Source organism: Lynx canadensis, chromosome A2 (assembly GCF_007474595.2).
Source record: "Lynx canadensis isolate LIC74 chromosome A2, mLynCan4.pri.v2, whole genome shotgun sequence".
In the NCBI taxonomy this organism is placed as follows: domain Eukaryota; kingdom Metazoa; phylum Chordata; class Mammalia; order Carnivora; family Felidae; genus Lynx; species Lynx canadensis.
Window position 1 is genome coordinate 162,411,400 of NC_044304.2, and position 22,987 is coordinate 162,434,386.

Below are 22,987 nucleotides of genomic sequence, written 5' to 3' on the forward strand. Positions count from 1 at the left end.
AGAAGGTGACCCAGGTGTACCGTGTGACTATATAAGGGAAGCCCCACAGGGACTCCTCTCTGCGTGCCATGTCCAGCGAGATGGAGGTTCCCTCTTCCCAAAAGCTAGTGAGGTGGCCTCAGGACTTTGATGCTGCCAGAGGGATGTGGGTGGTATATGTTAAGAGATTTGATGTGTGTCCTTTGGAGTTTGGCTTTGCTCCCTGCTGGTCCCATGGGATACATGAAGGCTATTGCTGTGTTCTGTGGAGGGACCAGGGTCCACACGGTGGTGGTTGTCTTGGAAGCAGTCAAAACTTTCACTAAGGAGCGGGGGAGGGGCAAAAGTATAGGTTTCTCATATCAAATGTGGGCCATACAGTAGGGAGGCAGCCAAAGCCAGTTTGAGGGGGACTTGCCCAGGAGCCCAGCAGGGATCCCAACAGCTTCTGTGTGGACAAGAGCTCTGGAAGTCCAGACACCAGGAACAGACATGGAAGCAACCGGCGGGAGGGGAGAGAGTGGCCGTCTGTTGGACTTGTGATTGCAGATTCCCAGGGAAGACTCTCTAAAGACTCATTAAAGGTCTCCTGGGTGGGGGAAGAGCCACTAAGTATGCTGCCACCATCCCCCACCCCCACCAAGGCCAGACTACACCTGACTGGTCTTCAGTGTTCCTGCCTCTTCTCCCCCAGCCCATGAGCAATCAGAGCAAAGGCAAGGACAGGAGGAGAAGGGCAGGTTGGGGAGAGTTCTAAGCAGCCCTGTCTACACTGCAGGTTCTTTTCTGGGAGCAGGCATATGCCAGGGATTGTAGAAAATTTACCCTTCAGTGAAACTGAATAATTTTTTAAAGTGTTTATTTATTTCTGAGAGAGAGAGAGAGAGGGAGACAGAGTATGAGTGGAGGAGCAGCAGAGAGAGAGGGAGACACAGAATCTGAAGCAGATATGTATTTTGCTGATTAATTTTCATTTTTTCTCTTTCCTAATACACACTGAAAGCTAAATTTTAATTTTTCATAGGCTTTGAAATGCAGTAATTTAATTACACTTCATTCCAAATATGATCAATTTCTGTTTTTGTCTCTTTTGACCCATCAGTTATTTAAAACTGTGTTCTCCAATTGCTAAATGTATGACATTTTATTTACTTTTCTTTTAATTACATTGTGGTCAGGAAATGTTGTCTATGTTATTTCAAAAATTTTAGAGCATTTCTTCATGGATAAACATAAGAACAACGTTAATAAATTTTTCCTATGTACTTGTAAACAACTGGCTCAGAAATTTCATGAAATAGTCTACATATGCTCATTAGGTCAAACTTATCAATCATGTGGCTTAAATCTTCTGTGTACTTTTTGATTTTTTTGTATCTGCCTGTTGTAGCAATGAGAGGTGTGTGTTAAAATCTGTCGCCATACATGGAGATTTGTCTGTTTCCTCTTGTGATTTGATTATTCCCTTTATACATGTGATGCCTCCCTTTGTGGTGCATATCAATGTAAGACCGTGTTTTGTCTTGATGAGTGGGACTACTTACACCTGATGAACAGGGCAGGTGTTTCAAGACCGTGGTGTGCATTCAACTCATCTTCTCTGCTCTCCCCCCTCCTTACCCTCCCTCTGTGATTTTCCTTCTTTTACAAGAGAACATCTCATATCTTTTGTAATTTACAAATTTGTTTTTTGTTCATTTTCTGCTCCTTCAAGGACCACTAAACGATTCAGAAAGGCAAGGATCCTTACCAGCTCTCATTGCTGATGTATTCAGTTGCCCAGAACAGTGCCTGGCACATGATAAGGTCTCGATAATTATTGAATGAAAAGTCTATGTAGTTTGATATTCTGTTCTTATTTGTTTAGAATGTGCTTGTAGGTTTACCTACACTTTTGTTTTCAAGTTTTCCCTCACTTAACGTTTTTGACTTGGATTTCTTCTTCAGTCCCCTCCAAAACTCTTTATTTTTTTTTTAACTGAAAACATTGGTGCATTTATCATAATTAAAACTTGTGACTTATGGGGATGCATATTTAAAGTTTTACTCTTTGCTTTTACTTGTCCAACCTGTTCCGTATTTCTTTTTCTTCCCCTTCCTCTGTGTGGTTTAACTTGAATGATTTGGATTTTTTTTTCACATTTTGTGTTTTTCTCTACTAGTTTGGAAATTATGTGTGCTTTTCCTGTAATCACCCAGTGATTACAACATACATTCTTGACTGCTCAAAATCTCAAGAAATCTGTTTTAATCTTCTTCATATACAACAAATTAGAACATTTTAATTCCATTCCCACCCTCAACCCCAATCTATATATTGTTATTGTTGAATATTTAATTTTCTCATTCTCCCCGATTAAACCTTAGGAAGCATTAGTATTATTTTACACAGTTTGCATTTGTTTAAACTTACTTTTTTTTTTTTTTACCTGTGATTTACTATCTGGATTACTTTCCTCTTGCCTCAGATACATTCTTTACAAATTCCTCTAATGAGATTGTGCTAGAGATTGTGTCAAGAAATCTCAGTCTGTGTTGCCTGAAATGGGTGTATGTATTTTGCCCTTAGTTTTGACAGCAATTTTCTCTGAGACTAGGATTTCAGGTTGACTGTCATTTTCTCTCAGCACACTGAAAACCTACCTCCACTGTTTCCTGGCTCCTCTGTTGGGCACCTGACTGGCTAAGTTGATATTAGTGTTTGAGTCTTACTCTCAGGGTCATGGGTTTGAGCCCCATGTTGATGGGTGTAGAGCTTACTTTAAAAAAATGGATGTAGAGCTTACTTAAAAAAAAAGAGGGGCACCAGGGTGGTTCAATTGGTTAAGCGTTCAGCTCTTGGTCTGGGCTCAGGTCATGATCTCACAGTTCTTGGGATCGAGTCTCACAGTGGGCTTTTCACTGACAGCACAGAGCCTGCTTGGGGTTCTCTCTACCCCTGCTCCCTCCTGCTCACTCTCTATCTCTCAAAATACATAAATTAAAAAAAATCAGCATAACTCCAACTATTTCTTCCTCAAAGGTCCTCTCTCTGTTCTTTCTGACTCCCTTTAAGGTAGTCTTTCTGCTTTGATGGGATATAATTTTACTATGTGCTAAGGTGTGAATGCTTTCTTTCTTTTTTTAAAAAATAATTTATTTATTTTTAAATTTACCTCCAAGTTAGTTAGCATATAGCGCAACAATGATTTCCGGAGTAGATTCCTTAATGTATTTTACCCATTTAGCCTATCCCCCCTCCCACACCCCTCCAGCAACCCTTTGTTTGTTCTCCATATTTAAGAGTCTCTTAGGTTCCCCCCAGTTTTTATATTATTATTATTTTTTTAGATGAATTGCGTCTTTAATTTAAGCATTTTCCATTATAATAAGGGCTTTCATTTCTCTGCTTGGTTTTTAATAAAAGCCTTGTGCAGGTGTCTGCAAAGCTGGAGACTTGGAAATCTAAAGCCATGGTCAGAGCCTATATAACTTACAAATCCAGTCAATTTGGATCATATGGTAGGAGATTAGGCTTGAGACTCTGGACAGTCTATATTACTTCAAGATTAGTCTTTGGGCACTGCCTACACAGACTGGTACTAACAATTGAAAACTAGAACTTAAAACTCCAGTGCTCCATAGCACACATGCTGTGTAAAGAACCCACTGTAAAAGAAATGATAGAATTAGAAAAATATTTTGCAGCCATTACAAAAAATAATAGGTAACAATTACCAATGAATACTAAACTGGTTAGATGAAAGACCGATGGGGAACTTTCTAAGAATCCACTGGCTGACAACACCTGAGTGGACTGTCAATTCTCACATCTGTAAAACTGGTACATGGATATTACGTGCCTGGTGTGATACAACAGGGATAGGACTTCTTACATCTACCAGTCTGTAGGAGAATGGGTGATAGAGGGAAAAACTTTATCAATAATTTGAACACTTCATTTGTGATTTGCATGTCTTCCTTATTAAAAAAAATTTTTTTAAAGTAATCTCTACATCCAACATGGGGCTCAAACTCATGACCTTGCGATCAAGAGTCACATGCTCCACCAACTGAGCCAACTAGGCACCCCACATGTCTTCCTTATTATAGATAACCTAGTCTAATGAAATGAGATCATTTATAATGATTACATAGTAAAACGTTATAGCCAAAAATACAAAAAGTCCTCACTTTATTTTTTAAAAAGTACTTTTGAAAAATTTTATTTCACCAGGGTCTAATCCTTTGCTGATGTTCAAATTTAAACAATTTTTCTGAGTCTGTCTCATAAGGGAAAAACATGAAAAGTTGCTTCTGTGGCATTTTCTTCTAGTTTTTCAAGCCCTCATGTAGTAGCAACTGGTTCAAAATACTGGTTTGTTTCAAAGCATGCAGTTTAGATGTATCTTCGCTGATGATGGTGATATTTCCATTTTGTTCCTGAGCTGTCAGGTCACTTTCACTGTCAGACAGTGTACATAGTAGAATATCGTTTTCATAGGTTGGAAAATAATACTCTGGTTGATCCCGTATCTTTCTTTCAGGAAGCAGTGATGTATGTTTAGTCTCTTCCATGTGAGTCCTTAACTCTGCTTTGGACTTGAATTTCACATGGCAACTATAACATCTACATTGGTGAATTTGCCTTCGAATGAAATTGACCAATTTTACTTGCTGATAGAAATTCAATCCAAGTTCTGACTTTATTTTGAGGAGATCAAAATCGTGTGCTTCCTCCATGTGGACACATAATTTCTCAATTGTTTCTGCTTGCTTTTCACAAAATAGGCAGACAGCAGAGTCAGGGCGCTCTTCCCAATCAGACCAGTCGTTTTCCTGATGGTCTAGCAACTCCCGATCATCTTCCAACTGAACTTCCTCCCACGATTTTCCAAGTTCCAAATAATTGATGACATAAAATCGGTCATATTCTCTGTTCTTAGGATTGATTCTCCGATGCTGTTTTTTCCTCATATGATCTTTAAGCGTATTTTTGTCCCTGAAGGTCTTCTCACAGTATAAGCACTGCAAGTTGTCAAGCTTTTTCTGTAATGTGCACAGAAATTCATTGCAGTTTGCAATGTTGTCTGGCAAGCCAATGTTGAAAGCATGTTCTCTGGCCATGTGGTTCAAAAGAACAGATCTGTTCCTGAAAAACTCGTCATTGCAAAACATACAAATACCATGAAAATTGTTATCATTTCTTTCTTGCTGCTGTTGTTTCAGAATTTCTTTCAGTCTTTGTTTCTGAAGTTCCTCTCTAAGTACTCTATCTTCTGGCAAAACATCACATAACAAAAAGTAATTGTCTTCTTCTTCAAGTGGAGCTGTGTATTTGATTCTTATCACACTACAAAAATCTGTAACGGGCTGTTCAGTGAACCTTTTCCTCCAATATAAAATGTACCTTTGGAAATCAGCAACCAACCTGACATCAGCTGTGACCATCTTATGTTCAATAATCATATGCTTCAGAAGTTTGTCTTGTTCATCCATAGGAAAATGTTCTTCACAGAAAATACAAGGCACAGAAAATACAAGGTTCTCACAAGATGGAGAACCTTCTAAAGCGGTGGTGCCACCTGGACTTTCTGGCAGGGAAAGCAGCTCCAGGATATAATCCTTACCTCAAAACTGACACTCCCAGATTCTCTATGGTTGCTCTTGCAGTCCTCCTCCCCTCAGGCAGCAGCCCCCTGGGTCTCGGGAGCAGCCATTACAAGGCAGAGGAGAAAAGGGAGGGCACCGTTTTTATATTATTTTTGCTTCCCTTCCATTGTGTTCATCTGTTTTGTATCTTAATGTCCTCATAAGAGTGAAGTCATATGATATTTGTCTTTCTCTGACTCACTAATTTCACCTAGCATAATACCTTCTAGTTCCATCCATGTAGTTGCAAATGGCAAGATTTCATTCTTTTTGATCACTGAGTAATACTCCATTCTATATATATATATACCACATCTTCTTTATCCATTCATCCATTGATGAACATTTGAACTCTTTCCATACTTTGACTATTGTTGATAGTGCTGTTATAAACCTGGGGGTGCATGTGTCTCTTTGAAACAGCACACCTGTATCCCTTGGATAAATACCTACTAGTGCAATTGCTGGGTCGTAGGGTAGTTCTATTTTTAATTTTTTGAGGAATCTCCATACTGTTTTCCAGAGCAGCTGCACCAGTTTGCGGTGTGAATGCTTTCTTAATTATCTTCTTTGTGATTTGTTAGAGTTTGCAAATGTATGGATTGGTGAACTTAATCAGCGCAGAAACAATTCAACTATTATCATTTCGAAGATGTCCTCTGCCCCTATCCTCTTCTGATTTCTCTCTTAAAGCATCTTTGCCTCTTTAAATTGCTTTCTGCCCTTTTCTTTTTCAAACCTATCATCCGACCCCCTCAGCAGAAGCCACGGGTTTCTGAGTCACCCCTCACTGAGGGAGGGACCCAGTGGGGTTTGTGGTGAAAATCCCCCAGCAGACTCCCCGCTCCAATCAGATCTGGCCTTGACTCTCATTTTTATGTCAGGGTGGCTTTGAGAAGTGAAGGTTAGGTTTCAAGGTTGCTAAAATATCCTTCCGGTGCCAGCTGGCTGCTCTCCTCCCCGACTGGTCTGGGTTTCCACCTCCATTAGCTCCAGGTGTGAGACAGCGTATCTTCTTGCCTGTTCACCCATGGTTTTAAGAAAATATATGTAATACTTTTCAGTACTTTTAGTTGATTTCACTGGGAGGATTGATAATCTAGATACCTAAAAGAGAAGTTTATTTTCATGTGTTTGGTTAGTTTTGGCCTGTTTTGTTTTCTGACTTAATGTCTCCGGTAAGGGTGATTTTTTTCTGTTTGTCTCTGTCTCTTCCTGCTCCCTTTTATCTTGTAATCTTTCCTCAAGTGTCTATTCTCCCTGCTATATATTTGATGCCATATTTAAGTATAAATCGCTAGAAAAGGAGTTCCATGTAACCAGTGAGGGGTTGTAAACATAGGCTCCATCTGAGGTGACAGAGCATGGCAGGTTGTCCCACCAAGGGGACCCTACAGGGCGGCTGGCAGAGGGCTTCTTCTAAAGATGTTCTAAGTCTTCAAGAAGAACCCTCTAATTGCACACTTGGGGAGAGATACTTTGAAGTGTGAGGTTCTTTTTAAATTTTTTAAAAAAAATATCTTTTTAATGTTTTCATTTATTTTTGAGAGAGAGAGACAAAGTGTGAGCTGGGAAGAGGAAGAGAGAGTGGGAGACACAGAATCTGAAGCAGGCTCCAGGCTCTGAGCTGTCAGCACAGAGCCAGATGTGGGGCTCGAATTCGTGAACTCTGAGATAATGACCTGGGTCAAAGTGGCACGCTCAACTGACTGAGCCACCTAGGTGCCCCTGTAGTGTGGGGTTCTGAATTAGGGGGAATGAAAAGATCATGGAATCACTGCACACAGCCCCGTCCACAGCAGCTGAAATTTCTGAAGCTCCACTTCCACAGGGTTTCCCTGGTGACGTTGTTGGCTGCCTCCTCTGTAGCCTACCCTGGGGTCATGTGGCCTGTGGACCCCCTGACCCAGGGCCTCTTATCAGATACATGATTTGCCAAGATTTTCTCCCATTCTGTAGGTTGGCCTTTTCATTCTGTTGAAGGATTCCTTTGCTCTGCAGGAGCTTTGTAGTTGGATGTAGTCCCCCCCTGCCTACTTTTGCTTTTGGTGTCAGATTCAAAAACTCATCACCAAGATGAATGTGAAGGAGCTCGCTGCTTGTTTTCTCCTTGGAGTTTTGTGGTTTCAGGTCTTACATTCTCTCTGCCTTCCAGAAACCTGTTGAGACCTCTCGTCACCGATGCTCATACACCCAAGCCCTCCATGACATGGGTTCCTGAGGGTTTGCAGAAAGAGAGGATGTCTGTTGTCTACAGTTTCTATTAATCCATTTTCCACAATGGTTCGTGTATGGCCAGTTTGCCATCTTGACTTTGAGATACCCGATCTCTTGTTGAATAGAAATAAAATATAGTGAGAGAGAATGTGCAAACTACTTTGATGTTACTTACATGGCATCATTTGTGCCCATTCACAACTTGGAAAAAGAGAAATCCTAATTCAAATTACCAGTTGTCATTATTTCAAATAAGCAGTAATAAATGGACCTATTAAGTTTTCCATAAGCAGCTTGGGCTTTTAAAAGCTCCATTGTCAGGGGGCACCTGGGTGTCTCAGTTGGTTAGGCGGCCAACTTTGGCTCAGGTCACGATCTCGCAGTCCGTGAGTTCGAGCCCCACGTCGGGCTCTGTGCTGACCGCTCAGAGCCTGGAGACTGTTTCAGATTCTGTGTCTCCCTCTCTCTCTGACCCTCCCCCGTTCATGCCCTCTCTCTGTCTCAAAAATAAATAAACGTTAAAAAAAATTTAAAAGCTCCATTGTCAAGACTCTGAACGTCAGAGTCAAGAGGGTCAGCCTGCACTGGTCATTTTACTCAGCTCAAGCCAGTCCTTAATTAAGCTTCCATGGTAGGTCTGGGTAGGACCTTGCACTTTAGCCTTATATCCTGTGAGGTGCTCAAAACAGAAGGAGATGTGGCAGGAAACGCTTGTGGTGAAGACAAGAAAGAAGTGTGGCTGTGCACAGGTAAATTTAGAACAACCGTGCTTGTTCTGTTGAGAAGGTTCTGGGTGGGAACTTGGTAACATTAACATGGAAGGTAGACTACAGACTTTCTAGGGACTGAGCTGTGAGGTGCATAGGGATCATCCTCTCGTCTCTTTACTATGTCATTTCTAGTAGAGGGTTACAGATATTTTTAAATGCATGAGAAGGAACGCATGGGTTGAAAAAGGTGTCAAATTATAAAGCAGAAACAAGAAATGCATAAAGGAGCTCACATTGTATAAAGGCAAACTGCAAAACCTTTGAGGCCTTGAGTTCCAAGGGAATAGACTCCATCTGTGGATGAGAAAAGACAGAAATTCGTATTGTAACAGGGCACGGACCCAGGTAGTGTGACACCTTGTGGCCAGTTTTATATGATTGTAAATCATGTTGGGGCATCTGGGTGGCTCAGTGGGTTAAATGTGGAATGTTGATTTGGGCCCAGGTCATGATCTCATGGTTTGTGAGTTCAAGCCCTGTGTCAGACTCTGCACTGAGAAAACAAGTAACAAAATATAAACTTTTCAAATAATTAAAAACCTTTTTAACGTTTATTCACTTTTTAAAAGGAGAGATGGAGTGCAAGTGGGAGAGATACAAAGAGGGAGAGACACAGAATCCGAAGCAGACTCGAGACTCTGAGCTGTCAGTACAGAGCCTGATGTGGGGCTCGAACTCAGGAACTGTGAGATCATGACCTTAACTGAAGTCAGACGCTTAACTGACTGAGCCACTCAACCATCCCACTTTAAAATTAATTAAAAAAAAAAAGAAAATAAAGATACTTGGAAAACTAACATATAGAAAAAAAATAATGGGATCCGTGTCTCTAGGGAACTGGGACCCCCTCCCCCCCTTGACAATACTCTCACAGTTTACATTTTCCTGGCAGGTAGAGTCAGATGTTAGTGGTTAGCCTATTGCAAATGGTCTGAGCACCATCTCATAGGGTAACTTTGGACCTATCCTAATTAGTTAAGATAAGCTACCCTCTCTGGCTTCAACCAGATAATACCTTGGAAATAACAACTCTCCCCTAGTCCCAGGGAGGAAGGAGAGGACATAGTGGCTGCCTACACTGATATAGACCTAAGCAGTAGGTGCAGACGTTGGTATGAAAGACCCCTGTTGTGCTGAGATGTGGGGTCAGGGAACACAGGCTTTTCAGAGCTGGCAGCTCTCTAGTTTTGACTCAGCAGTTTTTCCAGAATGTCACAGCATAACCCTTACTTTGTCCTTCCTGGTAGAGTCTGCATGGATGAATATGGATCTACAAGGCAGATGTGGTTGTCTAACTTTAAATTAGTTCGAATAGAGGTGTTTGGCTGGCTCAGTCAGTGGAGTATGCAACTCTTGATCTCCGGGTTGTGAGTATGAGCCCCACATTGGGTGGAGAGATTATTTAAAAATAAAACCTTTACAAATTAATTCAGGTGAAATAAAATTAAAAATTCACTTCTGCCTTCACACTCATCACACTTCATGTTGTCAACAGCCCATGTGGTTAATGGCTAACTTATTGTACTGCAAAAATGAAATCATTAGTTACAGGAAGTTCTATCTGAGAGGCTAGATGACGAAGTGGGCAGGTCTCTTGCATGAGCAAGTTTGTACAGCTCCTCCTCTCACATCCTCTCTCCTTTCTCTCAACGTCTTAGCTTAGCATTGTCTTCAAAGTTAGAGAAGGGAGCAGGACCCAAACTTTCCAGGTAAGAGAAAAGGGGTATTTGGGGGAGGGAACAAAGGGTAATGTGTGATTTTGATGGAGAGGGGACCTCTCCCCCGGACGTACATTTTAAACCTCCGGGCAAACATGCTTTCAGACTGTGTCTTTCTTGTTGGTTCCTTTTTCCTGTTTTTTTCTGACTTTAGGTTGTAATCTGTTTTGAGGGCTGAGCCCTACAAATCAATTGTCTTTCAGGGCTTGCTGCCCACAGAATACTTGTACAAATGTTATTCCCCTCGTTATTAATAGAAAGTATAAATAAACTTGAAGTTTTCAGGGATAGACTTGGGTGAGCAGACAGAATGAGCTCTATGGGGAGGAGCAGATGGGAGATGAAGAAGCACAGGTCACTGTCCCTTGCCCCAAAGCCATCACCCAGGTCAGGATCAGAGGCTCTGCTACCCAGCTGTCTGCCTGCTCAGGGCTGCCCCTTTCTGAGCCTCACTCAGAGCTGGGGAAGAGGAACTTCCCCATGCCTTTAGGAGGCAAGATGAGGGAGATGCCCCTCAACTCCAGGTGACCCTCGGCAGTTGGGAAGGAGCTGGGGACCAATGGATGCCTGTTCATTAGGCAGTAGGAGAACCCAGCCACCCAAGGTCAGCACCCCAGAAGTGCAGTCTTTTGATCTGACATCTGAGCTGGGATACATAGCACAGAACTTCAGACTGAAGACAGAGCCCACAAGCTAGAAGAAGGACCTTATGAAACACCAAAATACCTTTTGTTTTCCTATTTCTGTTATCCTCCCCCTCCCTAACACCCATCACCAGCACCAACGTTGTGTCCAAAAATGATTTTTAAAAATTCTGTGCTTTCTCTTCTCGCTTTACAAGAAGCTCTTTCCTATTCCCTGTCCTTAAGGGATAAAGAAAGAACTCTTCTTAGAAGAGAAGGGTCTGTCTTGCTCACAGTGTTGTATATTTGTTTTGATGGCTTCCCATCAGAAGAGCTTGTCCAGAACAACGAGCATTTTCAGCCCGTCCTAGTCAAAGTCTGCTCCAGTAATTTTGTTATGAAACAAAATTCAGCCAAAAAATTGGTTTTATGGAAGATTCATGAATCAGGCAGCATCCTATCCTGCAAATTGAGGGGTGCTCCACTGAGCTACAGAAGAAAGGTCCTTAAAGGCAGGGAGAGGGCATTAAAAGAGAAGACAAAGAAAGGAATTTATTAGCAAGGAATGCATTGTTTAGGCAAGTCTGGCTTCTTAAGGGGAGTGGAAGGGGTCTGTCAGTAAATCCTCAGTATCCCAGGGGAAGGCCACCCTGAAGGGGTGCTAACAGACCACCGGAAGTGCATGATTGTGTGAAGAAAAGGGAACAATCTGAAGATGAGCCCAAATGTGGAGAGCAGAGAAGCCTTGGGAAATAGGGCAGGGAAACCAAGTGGCAAGTGTGCAGAAGAGAAGAAACTGTTGGCTACACGAGGTTGAGGCTTCCAGTACCATCCACCTCCCTAAAACCACACGTTCTGTTTCTCTATGGCAGGAATTCACACTGCAATGGCAACCCCCAACAGCGATGCGTACTGCAGCCCCAGTGGCCCCAGGAGCAGCTGCGGTGAGATCGGTGATATCCTGCTTGGGTCCCCCCGGGCTGGGTGGGGGAGGACAGCGAGCAGAGGGGTTCTCTTGTGCTGACAGTCAGCCCTCATCCGGCTGGAGCAAAATGTTTCCACCCCTGTGTCTATCTGATCTCCTCTTCATTTCCTCTGCTCTTTCTTTCCTGTCCACCCTGTCCACTCTCTCCGCCCTTTCTGTTTCTCCTCCCGTGATTTCCCTCCTCCTCGCTAGGCAGATGTCCTCAGGCTGTCCCAAAGTTGGAGCCTTGCATAGGGATGCTAACTAAATGATAACCTGAACTCCCATCCACATGTTTCCTTTGATAATCTTAGCCATTCTGTATTCATTGTTCTCGGTTTCTGGAAATCTACCTGTCTCAGGCCAGGGATCTGGTTATCATGTGTGAACTCTGCATTGGGGATGATTTGCTAATCCTCGGAAGGAGGTGGAGACCAACTACAGATTTTGTGGAACCCAGAGCGGGAGCTTCTGCAATATCTCTCCTCTGCTCCACTGGCATGTTTAAAGGAGTATTCCAATTGACAGAGTAGATGGAAGGGGGCCAAATGGAAGCAGAGAGACCAGCTGGGAGACTCTGGAGGCCTGGATGCTGATGGTAGTGGGAGCTAGTGTGGTGGCCTTCAAAGTGGAGGGAGAAAAGTAGACAGATTTGCAGGTGGAGCTCAGAGAATGTTTTGATATGGAAAGGAAAGGGAAAGCAAGGGAAGGGAAGGGAAGGGAAGGCAAGGGAAGGGAAGGGAAGGGAAGAATCAAGGGCAGTTGCTAGATTTTGGGTCTAAGGGACTGGATCAATGCTGTTGCTGTCTCTGACAAATAAAATGCTGTTTATAATAGTGTCTCTAATGTTGTGAGTATGATAACATATGCATTATGTTCAAGCATAAAAGGATGGCCATAATACAGGATTCCCCATGCAGGAATCAGCCTCACTTAGGGTTGTGCTGTCAGGGTCTGTCTCCTCAGAGGTACAGGCTTTCAAATGTGATTTCCACCTATGTTCTATAGGGTGGTGGTGGTGGTGGGGAGTTCTGTGTTTAACAAATCCTGAAGACAGAGACTGTATAGACACCATAAGGAGGTATGCAATGAATTACTGAATACAAATGCATAACAGTTGTATAGATGATTTGTTGTTTAACTGAAGTCACAGTTATTCTGAAAAATGTGAGAATTGCTGTGCTGAGCTGGTATTATCTGTCAACTTCCTAGGAAGTAGAACGCTTAATCTAGTGAAGCTAAGAAAATATAACTCTACTGATGCTCTCAACTGTATCCATTTTTATTTCATTAAGAAATTTCTTTTATATTTATTCATTTTTGACAGAGAGAGACAGAGAGACAGAGTGGGAGCAGAGAGAGAGAGAGGAAGACACAGTATCTGAAGCAGGCACGGGACTCTGAGCTGTCAGCCCAGATCCTGGTGCAGGGCTTAAACTCATAGACCTCAAGAAGTCGGACGCTTAACCCACTGAGCCACCCAGGCGGCTCCCCAAAGAATTTTTTTAATGTTTATTTAGTTTTGAGAGAAAGAGAGACAGAGCCAGAGACAGAGACAGAGACAGAGAGTGAGCAGAGGACAGGCAGAGAGAGAGGGAGACATAGAAACTGAAGCAGGCTCCAGGCTCTGAACTGTGAACAAAGAACCCGATGGGGGGCTGGAACCCATAAATAGTGGGATCATGACCGGAGTTGAAGTCGGGCACTCAGCTGACTGAACCACCCATGCGCCCCTCAACTTTTTTAAGAGAGAAAGAGGGAGAGGGACAGGGGAAGAGGGAGAGATAGAGAGGAATAGAGAGAGATAATCTTAAGCAGACTCCATGCTCAGTGTGCAGCCTGATGTGGGACTCAGTCCCACGACCCTGGAATCACAACCTGAGCCAATAAGAAGAGTCCAATGCTCATCTGACTGAGCCACCCAGGGGCTCTGTTTCTTTTATTTTTTATGTATCAAGAGATTTTATAATAATTTTAGAGATCTGTTGATATTTCCTGTCTATAACTCTTTAATGTCTTAATTAAGAATATGAAAACTTCACTGGACTCTAAGCTAAGGTTTTTAACCTAAGGTTTTTAACTTTAAATGTAAATTTTATTGTTCTCTCTCCTGTCAACAATCCCTGACAGAATGGTTGCACACAGGAAATAGAAAAAGACACTTTCTCTTTCCACACAAGCATCCCTTTTGTACCCTGCAAGGATGGGTTGGCTTGTGTAACCTGCCCAGCTGGCTTCTTAATGGGAGAAGCAAAGTTCCATTCTGAATATAAATGGGGAGGGGAGTCTCCCACTGAGATGCCCCAAAGTCAGATTTTGTGTTACTTGCTGCATTGCTCTTATGAGGAATAGCTACCAGCAGCAGCAGCTCCGAATTCTCTTTGTAAACTATAATATTTTGTTTCCTCTTCTGTGGGCTACTTAGCTACAAAAAGGAAGAGTAAGAAGCTCCAGGAAATCTGGAAAGTACTTGGGCATTCCCCAAGTATTGCAAGAGAACTTCAGGCTTTCTATACACTTCGAATAGGCTTCTTTAGAAGGGCCTTCTATAGAGTTCTGGGAGTGCCGCAGTCACTTAAGGGAGGGGACCCTGGGGCAACAGAGGAGGGATGTGTGTGAGGGGAAATGGGGGGCCATGAAGGAGAAGCAGCTGGATTACCATCCTAATGCTGTGGCTTTTGTTTCCTGATGTCCCAGGGCTTAGAAACCAAGATGGCAGAGATTCACAGCTGAGACTAGTCTTAGTGGGTAAGACCGGAGCAGGGAAAAGTGCCACAGGCAACAGCATCCTCGGAGAGAAAGTGTTTCGTTCCAGCATTGCGGCAACATCAGTCACCAAGACCTGTAACAAAGGGAGCAGCAGGTGGCAGGGAAGAGAAATTGTGGTCGTGGATACGCCTGGCATTTTCGACACCGAGGCACAGGATGCTGACACCTGCAAGGAGATTGCTCACTGCATCTTCCTGACCTCCCCAGGGCCTCATGCTCTGCTCCTGGTGGTCCCGCTGGGCCGGTACACGCAGGAAGAGCGAAAGGCCACGGAGAAGATCCTGCAAATGTTTGGACCCAGAGCTAGGAGATACATGATTCTCTTATTCACCCGGAAAGATGACTTGGATGGCATCAATTTCCATGATTACTTACAGAAAGCACCCAAAGATATCCGAGAGTTGGTGGGCAAGTTTGGTGATCGCTACTGCGTGTTCAACAATCGGGCGACAGGAGCAGAGCAGGAGGCCCAGAGAAATCAGCTGCTCGCCCTGGTCCAGCGCATTGTCGCCGAGAACGAAGGAAGATGCTACACTAACAAGATGTACCAAAAGGCTGACAACGAGATTCAGAAACAAATGCAAGAAATGCAAGAATTTTACACAGCAGAGCTAGAGAGAGAGAGAGTGCAGATAAGAAAGGAGTTTGAAGACAAGATCAGAAAGCTGGAGGATAAACTGGAGCAGCAGAGACAAATGGAACAAATGGAGAGGGAATTGGCTGAGAAAGAGGCATTATATGCTGTAAGGCTGCAAAAACACAGAGATGAGAATCAGTATAAGATAGTTGACTTGGTCATGAAAGCTCTGCAGATGGTTTTTCCTATCTTCTCTCACCTGTTTATGGAAGATTAACCTGAATGAGAAGATCTCCTTATTTGCTACACATTTTCCGCTGGCCCTGCCAAGCCCCCACCCCAGAACTCATTCACCAACCTTGAAGCACTCTCGATTCTGTCTCTCAGACTCTCAGGACGAAGGGGTATAATCAGATTCACTGGTGGTGATTGGTAGATGTTTGATTGACTTACCAGGGGAGGGACGCATTCTCAATTTGTGGAACTCCAGAGTAGAAGGTATTGATGCTCTTCTAAGAAGATGACCCCAAAATTTCTCTATTTGTCCCGAGTGAAATCTAGATTCCTTCTAGATTGGTGGATCCTCTCCCTTTGTTGCTTCTACTCACTTATTTTTGCTTTTAGGACATGGCAATCACCTTACCCATATGGTTTGTTACAAAGATTGGTTCTTCATGTTAGGTAGTCTAATGATGGAGATGCTTATAGAATTCTTTCCAGATGAATGGAAATTTATTTAGTTACACTTTTACAGAGGGACTCAAGTTGTTCCATATCAGCTGCCCACTGAAGAACAAAGAGTTGTCTGGAAAACAGGCCCTTCAGAACTCAACTAAGTGAAATGCCAGAAAGAGCAGTTGAAAGACGGAGATGCAACACAGAAGACAACAACGGTTTGCTGTATTCAGACATATCTACAGCAACTCTTTGACAGACTTCAATGCAACATATTTGCTGAATAACCAGTTCTCTCCTTTTCATATGAAACTAACTGTTGCCACTTCACCTCCACCACCTCAGACCTTCATAACTTACTGCACATACCACCCTCTCCCAGCTGAACTGCTTGCTAGTTGGTATTATAATAAAAGTTTTCTGTTCTGTCATATTTCCATAAATTTGCAGTCCACTTCTTCTTGGAAAATACCTTTGATATTTCTTTTTCTTTATTATTTTATTTAAAATTTATTTATTTATTTAGAGGCATGAGCAGGGGAGAGGCAGTGATAGAGAGAACCCCAAGCAGGCTCCACACATCAGTGCAGAGCTTGATGCAGGGCTCAAACCCACAAACCATGAGATCATGACCTGAGCTGAAACTGAGAGTGGGATGCTCAACGGACTGAGCCACCCAGGTGCCCTATGTTTGCCACTTCTTCTAAGACTACAGGTGTGAGTTTCACTTTTTGGTAACAGTTCAAGATGATTTCAGAGCTAGTCTTGGTCTACCCTCAACACATCTCTCCTCCTTTTCCTTGGAAATTCCCAGCCACATTCTCAACCCCTCTGCCAGTCAAACACCACCTTCTTGTTGGATTCATTCATTATGAACTGATAGAAATTATGTGTAACCAAGGCTTTAGAGACCTTTCTGGTTTTCCTGGAGCAAAAATTCCCTTTAATATATGGATAACAGTAGGAGGTGTCTCTATCTGTTTTCTAGTTTTCTATTTGGTACTTCTCACATAATCCATGCGAAGGCTTCCCAAAGCACATTTCCATGTTCTACCAATATGTTCTGGTGGTCATATGTGACTTATGGCAACTCTCCTCACTCTTCCATCTTGACATTGGCTTGTCCATGCTCAAAGCCATTTTGCCCAAAGGGACATATACCTCTCCCAGTTTTCCTCAAACACCCATGAGTTTAGACTGTACTTTTAATTAATCTCGAGGATAAAGGAAGCACACCACAAAGAAGCTCACAATCCCTCAAAATCCCTTCTCCCCAGGAGAAGGGACCAAGATGGTGGAGTAGCATGGAAGTTTTCTGCTTCTCTCATTCCTGAAATTCAGCCGGATCAGCACAAAAGCATTTTTCACACTAGAAAATTTATCTGAGGATCAACATAACAATCTGCATAACCTGAGCCAGAGAACTTGGCAGGTACACAGCACGAGAGGTGATTTGGGGGAGAGAGAAGCCATGGAGGATAGGGAGTTGTTTTTGCTTGTGGAGATAGGACAGAAACAGGGCGTAGAATACAGGAAAACACTCCCCCAAAAGGCAACTGTAGAGAAAGAGAAAGAGTGGAAACACCCGAAAGGGACTGAACAAGAAAGCAAGAAAGGAGAAAGTAGGTTTTCAATACCATTAAGAAGACGGGCCCTATAAACAAGGGAGCTCAGAGTTGGAAACTCTGTACTTCGCTACCTGGTGGTTATCTGGTGGGAAGGGTGAATCCCCAGGAGTGAGGTCCGAGGGCTCCGAGGGCCACGTGGGGAGAAGCGGTTCCCCTGCTAAGAGAACATTTGGTAGAGGTCGTGTGGCCTCCCCACAGGTAAGTGTCCCAGTGGACCCTGGAGAACAGCTGTTTGTTGGTTTTGGGACAAAGGCATTATGGGGCAGTGAAGTCTGGCACCAGATGTGTGTTGTGATTTACCACAACCCCTGAGACGCTGCTGCTACATGACTGGGCGAAAGTCTTGTGGGGCACATTGGTACCTGGCTGTAGCCTCTGGGCATCTGCAGCAGGTGGTCCCATGAACGTTCCCAGGGGTGGTGAGCACCTGGCCATTGCTTGGCAAGACCCTCCCACGGAGGGTTGGAGTCGGTCCAAGACTAAGGGACCTCAGAAATGAGGGGTTTGGAAACACAGCCCCTTCTGAGATGAAATTCAGAAGGGAGGTGCCACCTCATGGCTTGGTCACAGACAGTGTAGAAGTGGGGAGTGGATGGATGCTGGAGACAAAGGAAGGCTGCATGTTTTTAATTATCAAATGTTTTCCTACTTTTTATTTCCTTTTTTCCCCCTTCTTTCCCTTTTTCTCTACTCTGTCAAGCTTCTTTCAACAACCACACCAAAACACACTTAGGATCTAGCATCCTTCATTTGATTTTTTTGTGTGTTGTTTAAAATTTTTAAATTTTTAAAATAATTCCTTTACTTCTTCCAAAATGAAGGAATTCACTGAAAAGAAAGGACAGGAGGAAATGCTCCCGACAAATAAGCAAAATGTCTGAACCAGAATTTAGAGTCCTGATAATATGAATATTAGCTGGGTTTGAAAAAAGCATAGATTCCCTTTCTTTGGAGATAAAAGAAGTAAAATTTGCCATCATGAAATTAAAAATGCTAGAACTGAGATGCAATCTCATATGGCTGCCACGGTGGCAAGGATGGATGCAGCAGAGCAGGGAATCGATGATGCAGAGGACAAACTTATGGGGGTTAATAAAGCAGGAAAAAAAAGAGGGAAACTAAGGCAAAAGAGCATGATATAAGATTTAGAGAACGTGGTGGCTCAGTAAAAAGGAACAACATCTGAATAATAGGGGTCCCAGAAAATGAAGACAGAGAACACAGAGAAGAAGGTTTATGTGAGGAAATCATACCCGAAAACTTTCCTACCCTGAGGAAAGACAGACATCAAAACCCAGGAAGCACAGAGAACTCCCATGAGATTCAAAGAAAACCAACTATCAACAAGTCATTTCATATTCAAATTCACAAAATAAAGAGACAAGGAAAGAATTATGAAAGCAGCAAAGGAAAAAAGCCCTTACCCTACAAGTGCAACCAGATCAGGTTCTCAGCAGACCTATCCACAGAAATTGGCAGGACAGAAAGGAGTGGCGGGATATATTCAATGTGCTGAACTGGAAAAGTAAGCAGCCAAAGCTCTTCATTCAGCAAGGCTGTTTGTTCAAAATAGAAAGAGAGATAAAGTGTTTCCCAGACACAGGAAAACTATAGATGTTTGTGACCCTTAACCAGCCTGGAACGAAATTGTGTGGGGGATTCTCTCAGGGGAGAAAAGGTGAACCAAAGCAAAAAAGACAAAAGCAACAAAGACCAGAGAACACCACCAGAAACTCAAACTCTACAGGCAACACAATGGCAATAAATTCATATCTTTCAGTACTCACTCTAAATGTTAATGGACTAAATACTCTAGTCAAAAGACATAGGCTAACAGAATGAATAAGAAAACAAGATCCATCTTTAGGCTGTTTCCAAAAGACCTGTTTTATTTTTTTATTTTTATTTTTTCCCTCTTTTTTTTTAATATATGAAATTTATTGTCAAGTTGGTTTCCATACAATACCCAGTGCTCATCCCAAAAGATGCCCTCTTCAATACCCATCACCGACCCTCCCCTCCCTCCCACACCCCATCAACCCTCAGTTTGTTCTCAGTTTTTAAGAGTCTCTTATGTTTTGGCTCTCTCCCACTCTAACCTCTTTTTTTTCCTTCCCCTCCCCCATGGGTTTCTGTTAAGTTTCTCAGGATCCACATAAGAGTGAAAACATATGGTATCTGCCTTTCTCTGTATGGCTTATTTCACTTAGCATCACACTCTCCAGTTCCATCCATGTTGCTACAAAGGGCCAGATTTCATTCTTTCTCATTGGTGTGCACATTTTCTTAAGCACCAATTCTCTGATACAGATTTGTGAGAAAGGACAATGAGATAGGGAGATTTTAATTCTATTTTTAATTCCTCTTGAGTTAATAGTTGCTTTTGTAGGAAAAATGTTTTGAGCAGGCTTATGGAAATGAGTCCCTTAGACTTTAAGTCAATTGCTTCTTGTGGAGCAGTGTGGAGTACACGGGGAACAGCCTACGTAGCAAAATTAAACATAGACACTGCACAGCTACCTCGTTCTCACCCTCATGGTGAATTCCCTTCACAATCTCCCAACCAAATTTTCATACAATTCTTCATGCTTCTTCATTCCTCCATGAACTGAGGAAAAGACAATATATCTCTTGCTTTCTGAACCTGGAGAGGTGGAATCTGGGACACATGTCTCATTGGTTTATTCTTTCTTCCTCTCTGTTTTCTTTCCCCTAGAAGAAGACAGAGTGTTCTCAGCTTCTATTTTCTGGATATCTACTATATAAAATTCTATTTTGCAGCAAGGGAGCCCTGGGCTTTGTCATGCAAATTGGACAAGTGATAGACTATAGGCAATCCCTTGTAAAGAAACACCAACACCCCGGATTACAAGGCTGTCATGTTTTCACAAATCCTTTTTTTTTTTTTTTTTTTTTTTAGTCTAGAAGCTGTTTCTTCAGGTTTTTCTCTATACTGTGTGAAGCATTAGCATGTATCAGAGCCATCGGGAAGTCTTGTTAAAGTACAAAGCCTGACTCAGTAGGCTCGGGGTGGAGCTTGAGAATCTGCATTCCCTACAGGTTGTGTTGTTCACAGGTGTTGCCCATGCTGCTCGTCTGGGACCATAGCTTCAGAGTGACCTCCCAGTCGCAAATAATCTCACATTTGAAAGGGACAAAGTCATTTCAATCATATTCAAGGCATTTCCCTCGTTCCAAATGTTACCAGCTAGATTCAGAATACGGAAGACTCCTCGTCTCCAAGATTCTCAAGTACACAAGCAAAGAACTAAATCAAATAAGGCAAAATGCCAGATTTCTATCCAAAGTCTAGGACTCCCTAATAAAGAGGGAGTGGAGACCAGAGCAGGGGCCAAAACCCAAAGTTGGAAAACTTTATTCTTCTCCCTGAATGGAACAGAGCTAGTCGCACATCCTGGGGCCATCTGACAACCAGATTTACTGTCCAAGAAGGTGACTCAGCTGGGACCTGCCAGAAAGAATATCTTTGGTGTGTATACAGAATGGAATAAGGGACCAAAAGTGTGGGTCACGTCTGGCCCCAGTAAGCTAAGAGGGAGAAAGTACCATCTGTTTCATGTTTTTAAAAAAATGAAACATAATAGGAAAAAGCAGTCTACTGAACTAGCCTAACATTCTCACATTCTGAAACAGATCAATCACTGTCTTTCATGAGATCATTTATGAAGGGCTCACAGCAGAGTTTCTGCTTCCCTGGGGTGAAGGTGGAGGGATCAGCACTTTCTCCTCTGAGCCAGAGAGAGGAGAGTCACCTCTTGTATCCTTCTCTGTGTCTTTCAAAAAAATGCTAATGAGGTGCCTGGGTGGCTCAGTTGGTCAAGCATCTGACTATTGGTTTCCTTTGCCTGAGGTCATGATCTCATGGTTTCCTGAGTCTGAGCCCTGAGTAGGGGTCCATGCTGACAGTGGAAGGCCTGCTTGGGATTCTGTCTCTCCTTCTCTCTCTGCCCCTCCCCCGTTGTGCTATCTCGGGCTTTCTCAAAATAATAAATAAACTTTAGGGGAAAAAGGAGGTGGGATTATACCAGGTGGGCTTGACCTAATCAAAAAATATTTAAAAGCAAGAGATTCTCCCACTGGAGAGAATATCCATGTTGAATATCTGTATTGAGAACTGCCTATCAAGAGGGACAGCCAGGGTGACCCTCTGGGAGGAGGAACTCAGTCCTACAACCACAAGCAACTCAATGCTGCCAACAACTTGAATGAATTTGGAAAAAGACCCTGAACTCCACAGAGGACACTACTGAGCAGCTGTCTCCTTGACTGAAGCTTCAAGCAACTCTGAGCACAGGACCCAGTCAGGCCTTGCCTAGACTCCAGACCCCCAGAGACAGAGCCAATAAGCGTATGTTGTTTCAAGTTGCTAAGTTGGAGGTCATTTGTTAGGCACTGATAAAAAAGTAATGCACTTGTTATATTTATAGTGACTTTCTTTTAAATAGCATGTGGTTGGCCTTGCTTTTTAATCCAGTCCTACAGTCCCTGCTTTTTATTCCAGGGTGTTTAGACCATTCATCACAATCTACATGGAAATACTATTAGACCACTTCACATGTCGTTTAAGGAACTTACACTAGTGTGCTTAACAGTTTCTGCCTCCTGGGTGTTGTGATGCCTGACTTTCACATACATTGTAGGTCCCTCAATACACTATTACTATTTTTGTTTTAGACAATTATCTTTTAGAGCTATAAAATGTAAGCTACAAAATGTCTTTTGTATTATCTTCCTTTTTGCCATTTCTGGAGGTTTTTATTTCTTTAGGTAAATACAGATTTCTGTCTGGTATCACCTTCATTCCTTCTGGATGAGGGAATTCCTCCAATCTTTTTTGTAGCACAGGTAAGTCAACAGTGAATCCGCTCAGCTTCTGTGAGGCAGCCTTTAGCTCACCTTTATATTTGAAAGCTATTTTTATTTTTTAGAGAATTCTGGGCTGACACTTTTGTTCTTTCAGTAATATAAAGATGTCAGTCAATTGTCTTTCGGGTTGCAAGCTCTGACAAGGAATCATCTGTGATTACAATCTTTATTCCTCTAATATAATGTGCCTTTTATACTCCAGTTATTTTTAAGTCTTCCTCTTTATCTTTGGGTTTTAGCAGTTTCAGTATGAAGTGCCTAGATTTTTATTTGTTTGTTTCTGTATTTATCCTGCTCAAGCTTCTCTGGGACTCTTGGTCTGTATCTTGGTGTCTTCCCTTGTTTTTAGAAACGTCTGAACCATTATCTTCAAATGTTTCTTCTGTTCATTCTCTTTTTTTCTTCTTCTGGTACTTCAGATACATGTGTGTTAACCTGTTTGATTTGCTTTGCAGCTCCCGGATACTCTCTTCTCTTTTTCTTTTTCTCACTCATTTTTAACTTTTGTTTTCATTGGAAGAATTTCTATTCTCTCTTCTTCAAATTCAC

General features: G+C 42.6%; 2 protein-coding genes and 1 pseudogene across 3 annotated transcripts; 2 read left to right on the forward strand and 1 right to left on the reverse strand.

The window, feature by feature from the left end:
- Nucleotides 1-22,987, forward strand: part of LOC115509360 — a 214,832-nt pseudogene that overhangs the window by 92,620 nt on the left and 99,225 nt on the right.
- On the reverse strand, nucleotides 4,137-5,678 carry LOC115509359 (zinc finger protein 277-like). Its single transcript, XM_032592479.1, is given in 2 exon segments — nucleotides 4,137-5,588; nucleotides 5,591-5,678. Coding segments are annotated over 2 exon segments (1,386 nt in total). The 3' UTR covers nucleotides 4,137-4,290.
- Nucleotides 10,201-16,366, forward strand: LOC115509364 (GTPase IMAP family member 4-like). Of its 2 annotated transcripts, none has more exons than XM_030308781.1 (3): nucleotides 10,201-10,306; nucleotides 11,811-11,891; nucleotides 14,600-16,366. In XM_030308781.1, the coding sequence occupies exons 2-3, from the start codon at nucleotides 11,825-11,827 to the stop codon at nucleotides 15,523-15,525; spliced, it is 993 nt and encodes a 330-aa protein (XP_030164641.1). In that variant the 5' UTR covers nucleotides 10,201-10,306; nucleotides 11,811-11,824; the 3' UTR covers nucleotides 15,526-16,366. The 2 variants fall into 2 exon arrangements, with proteins under 2 accessions (XP_030164641.1, XP_030164642.1); XM_030308782.1 differs by having other exon boundaries at nucleotides 10,202-10,306; nucleotides 11,811-11,882.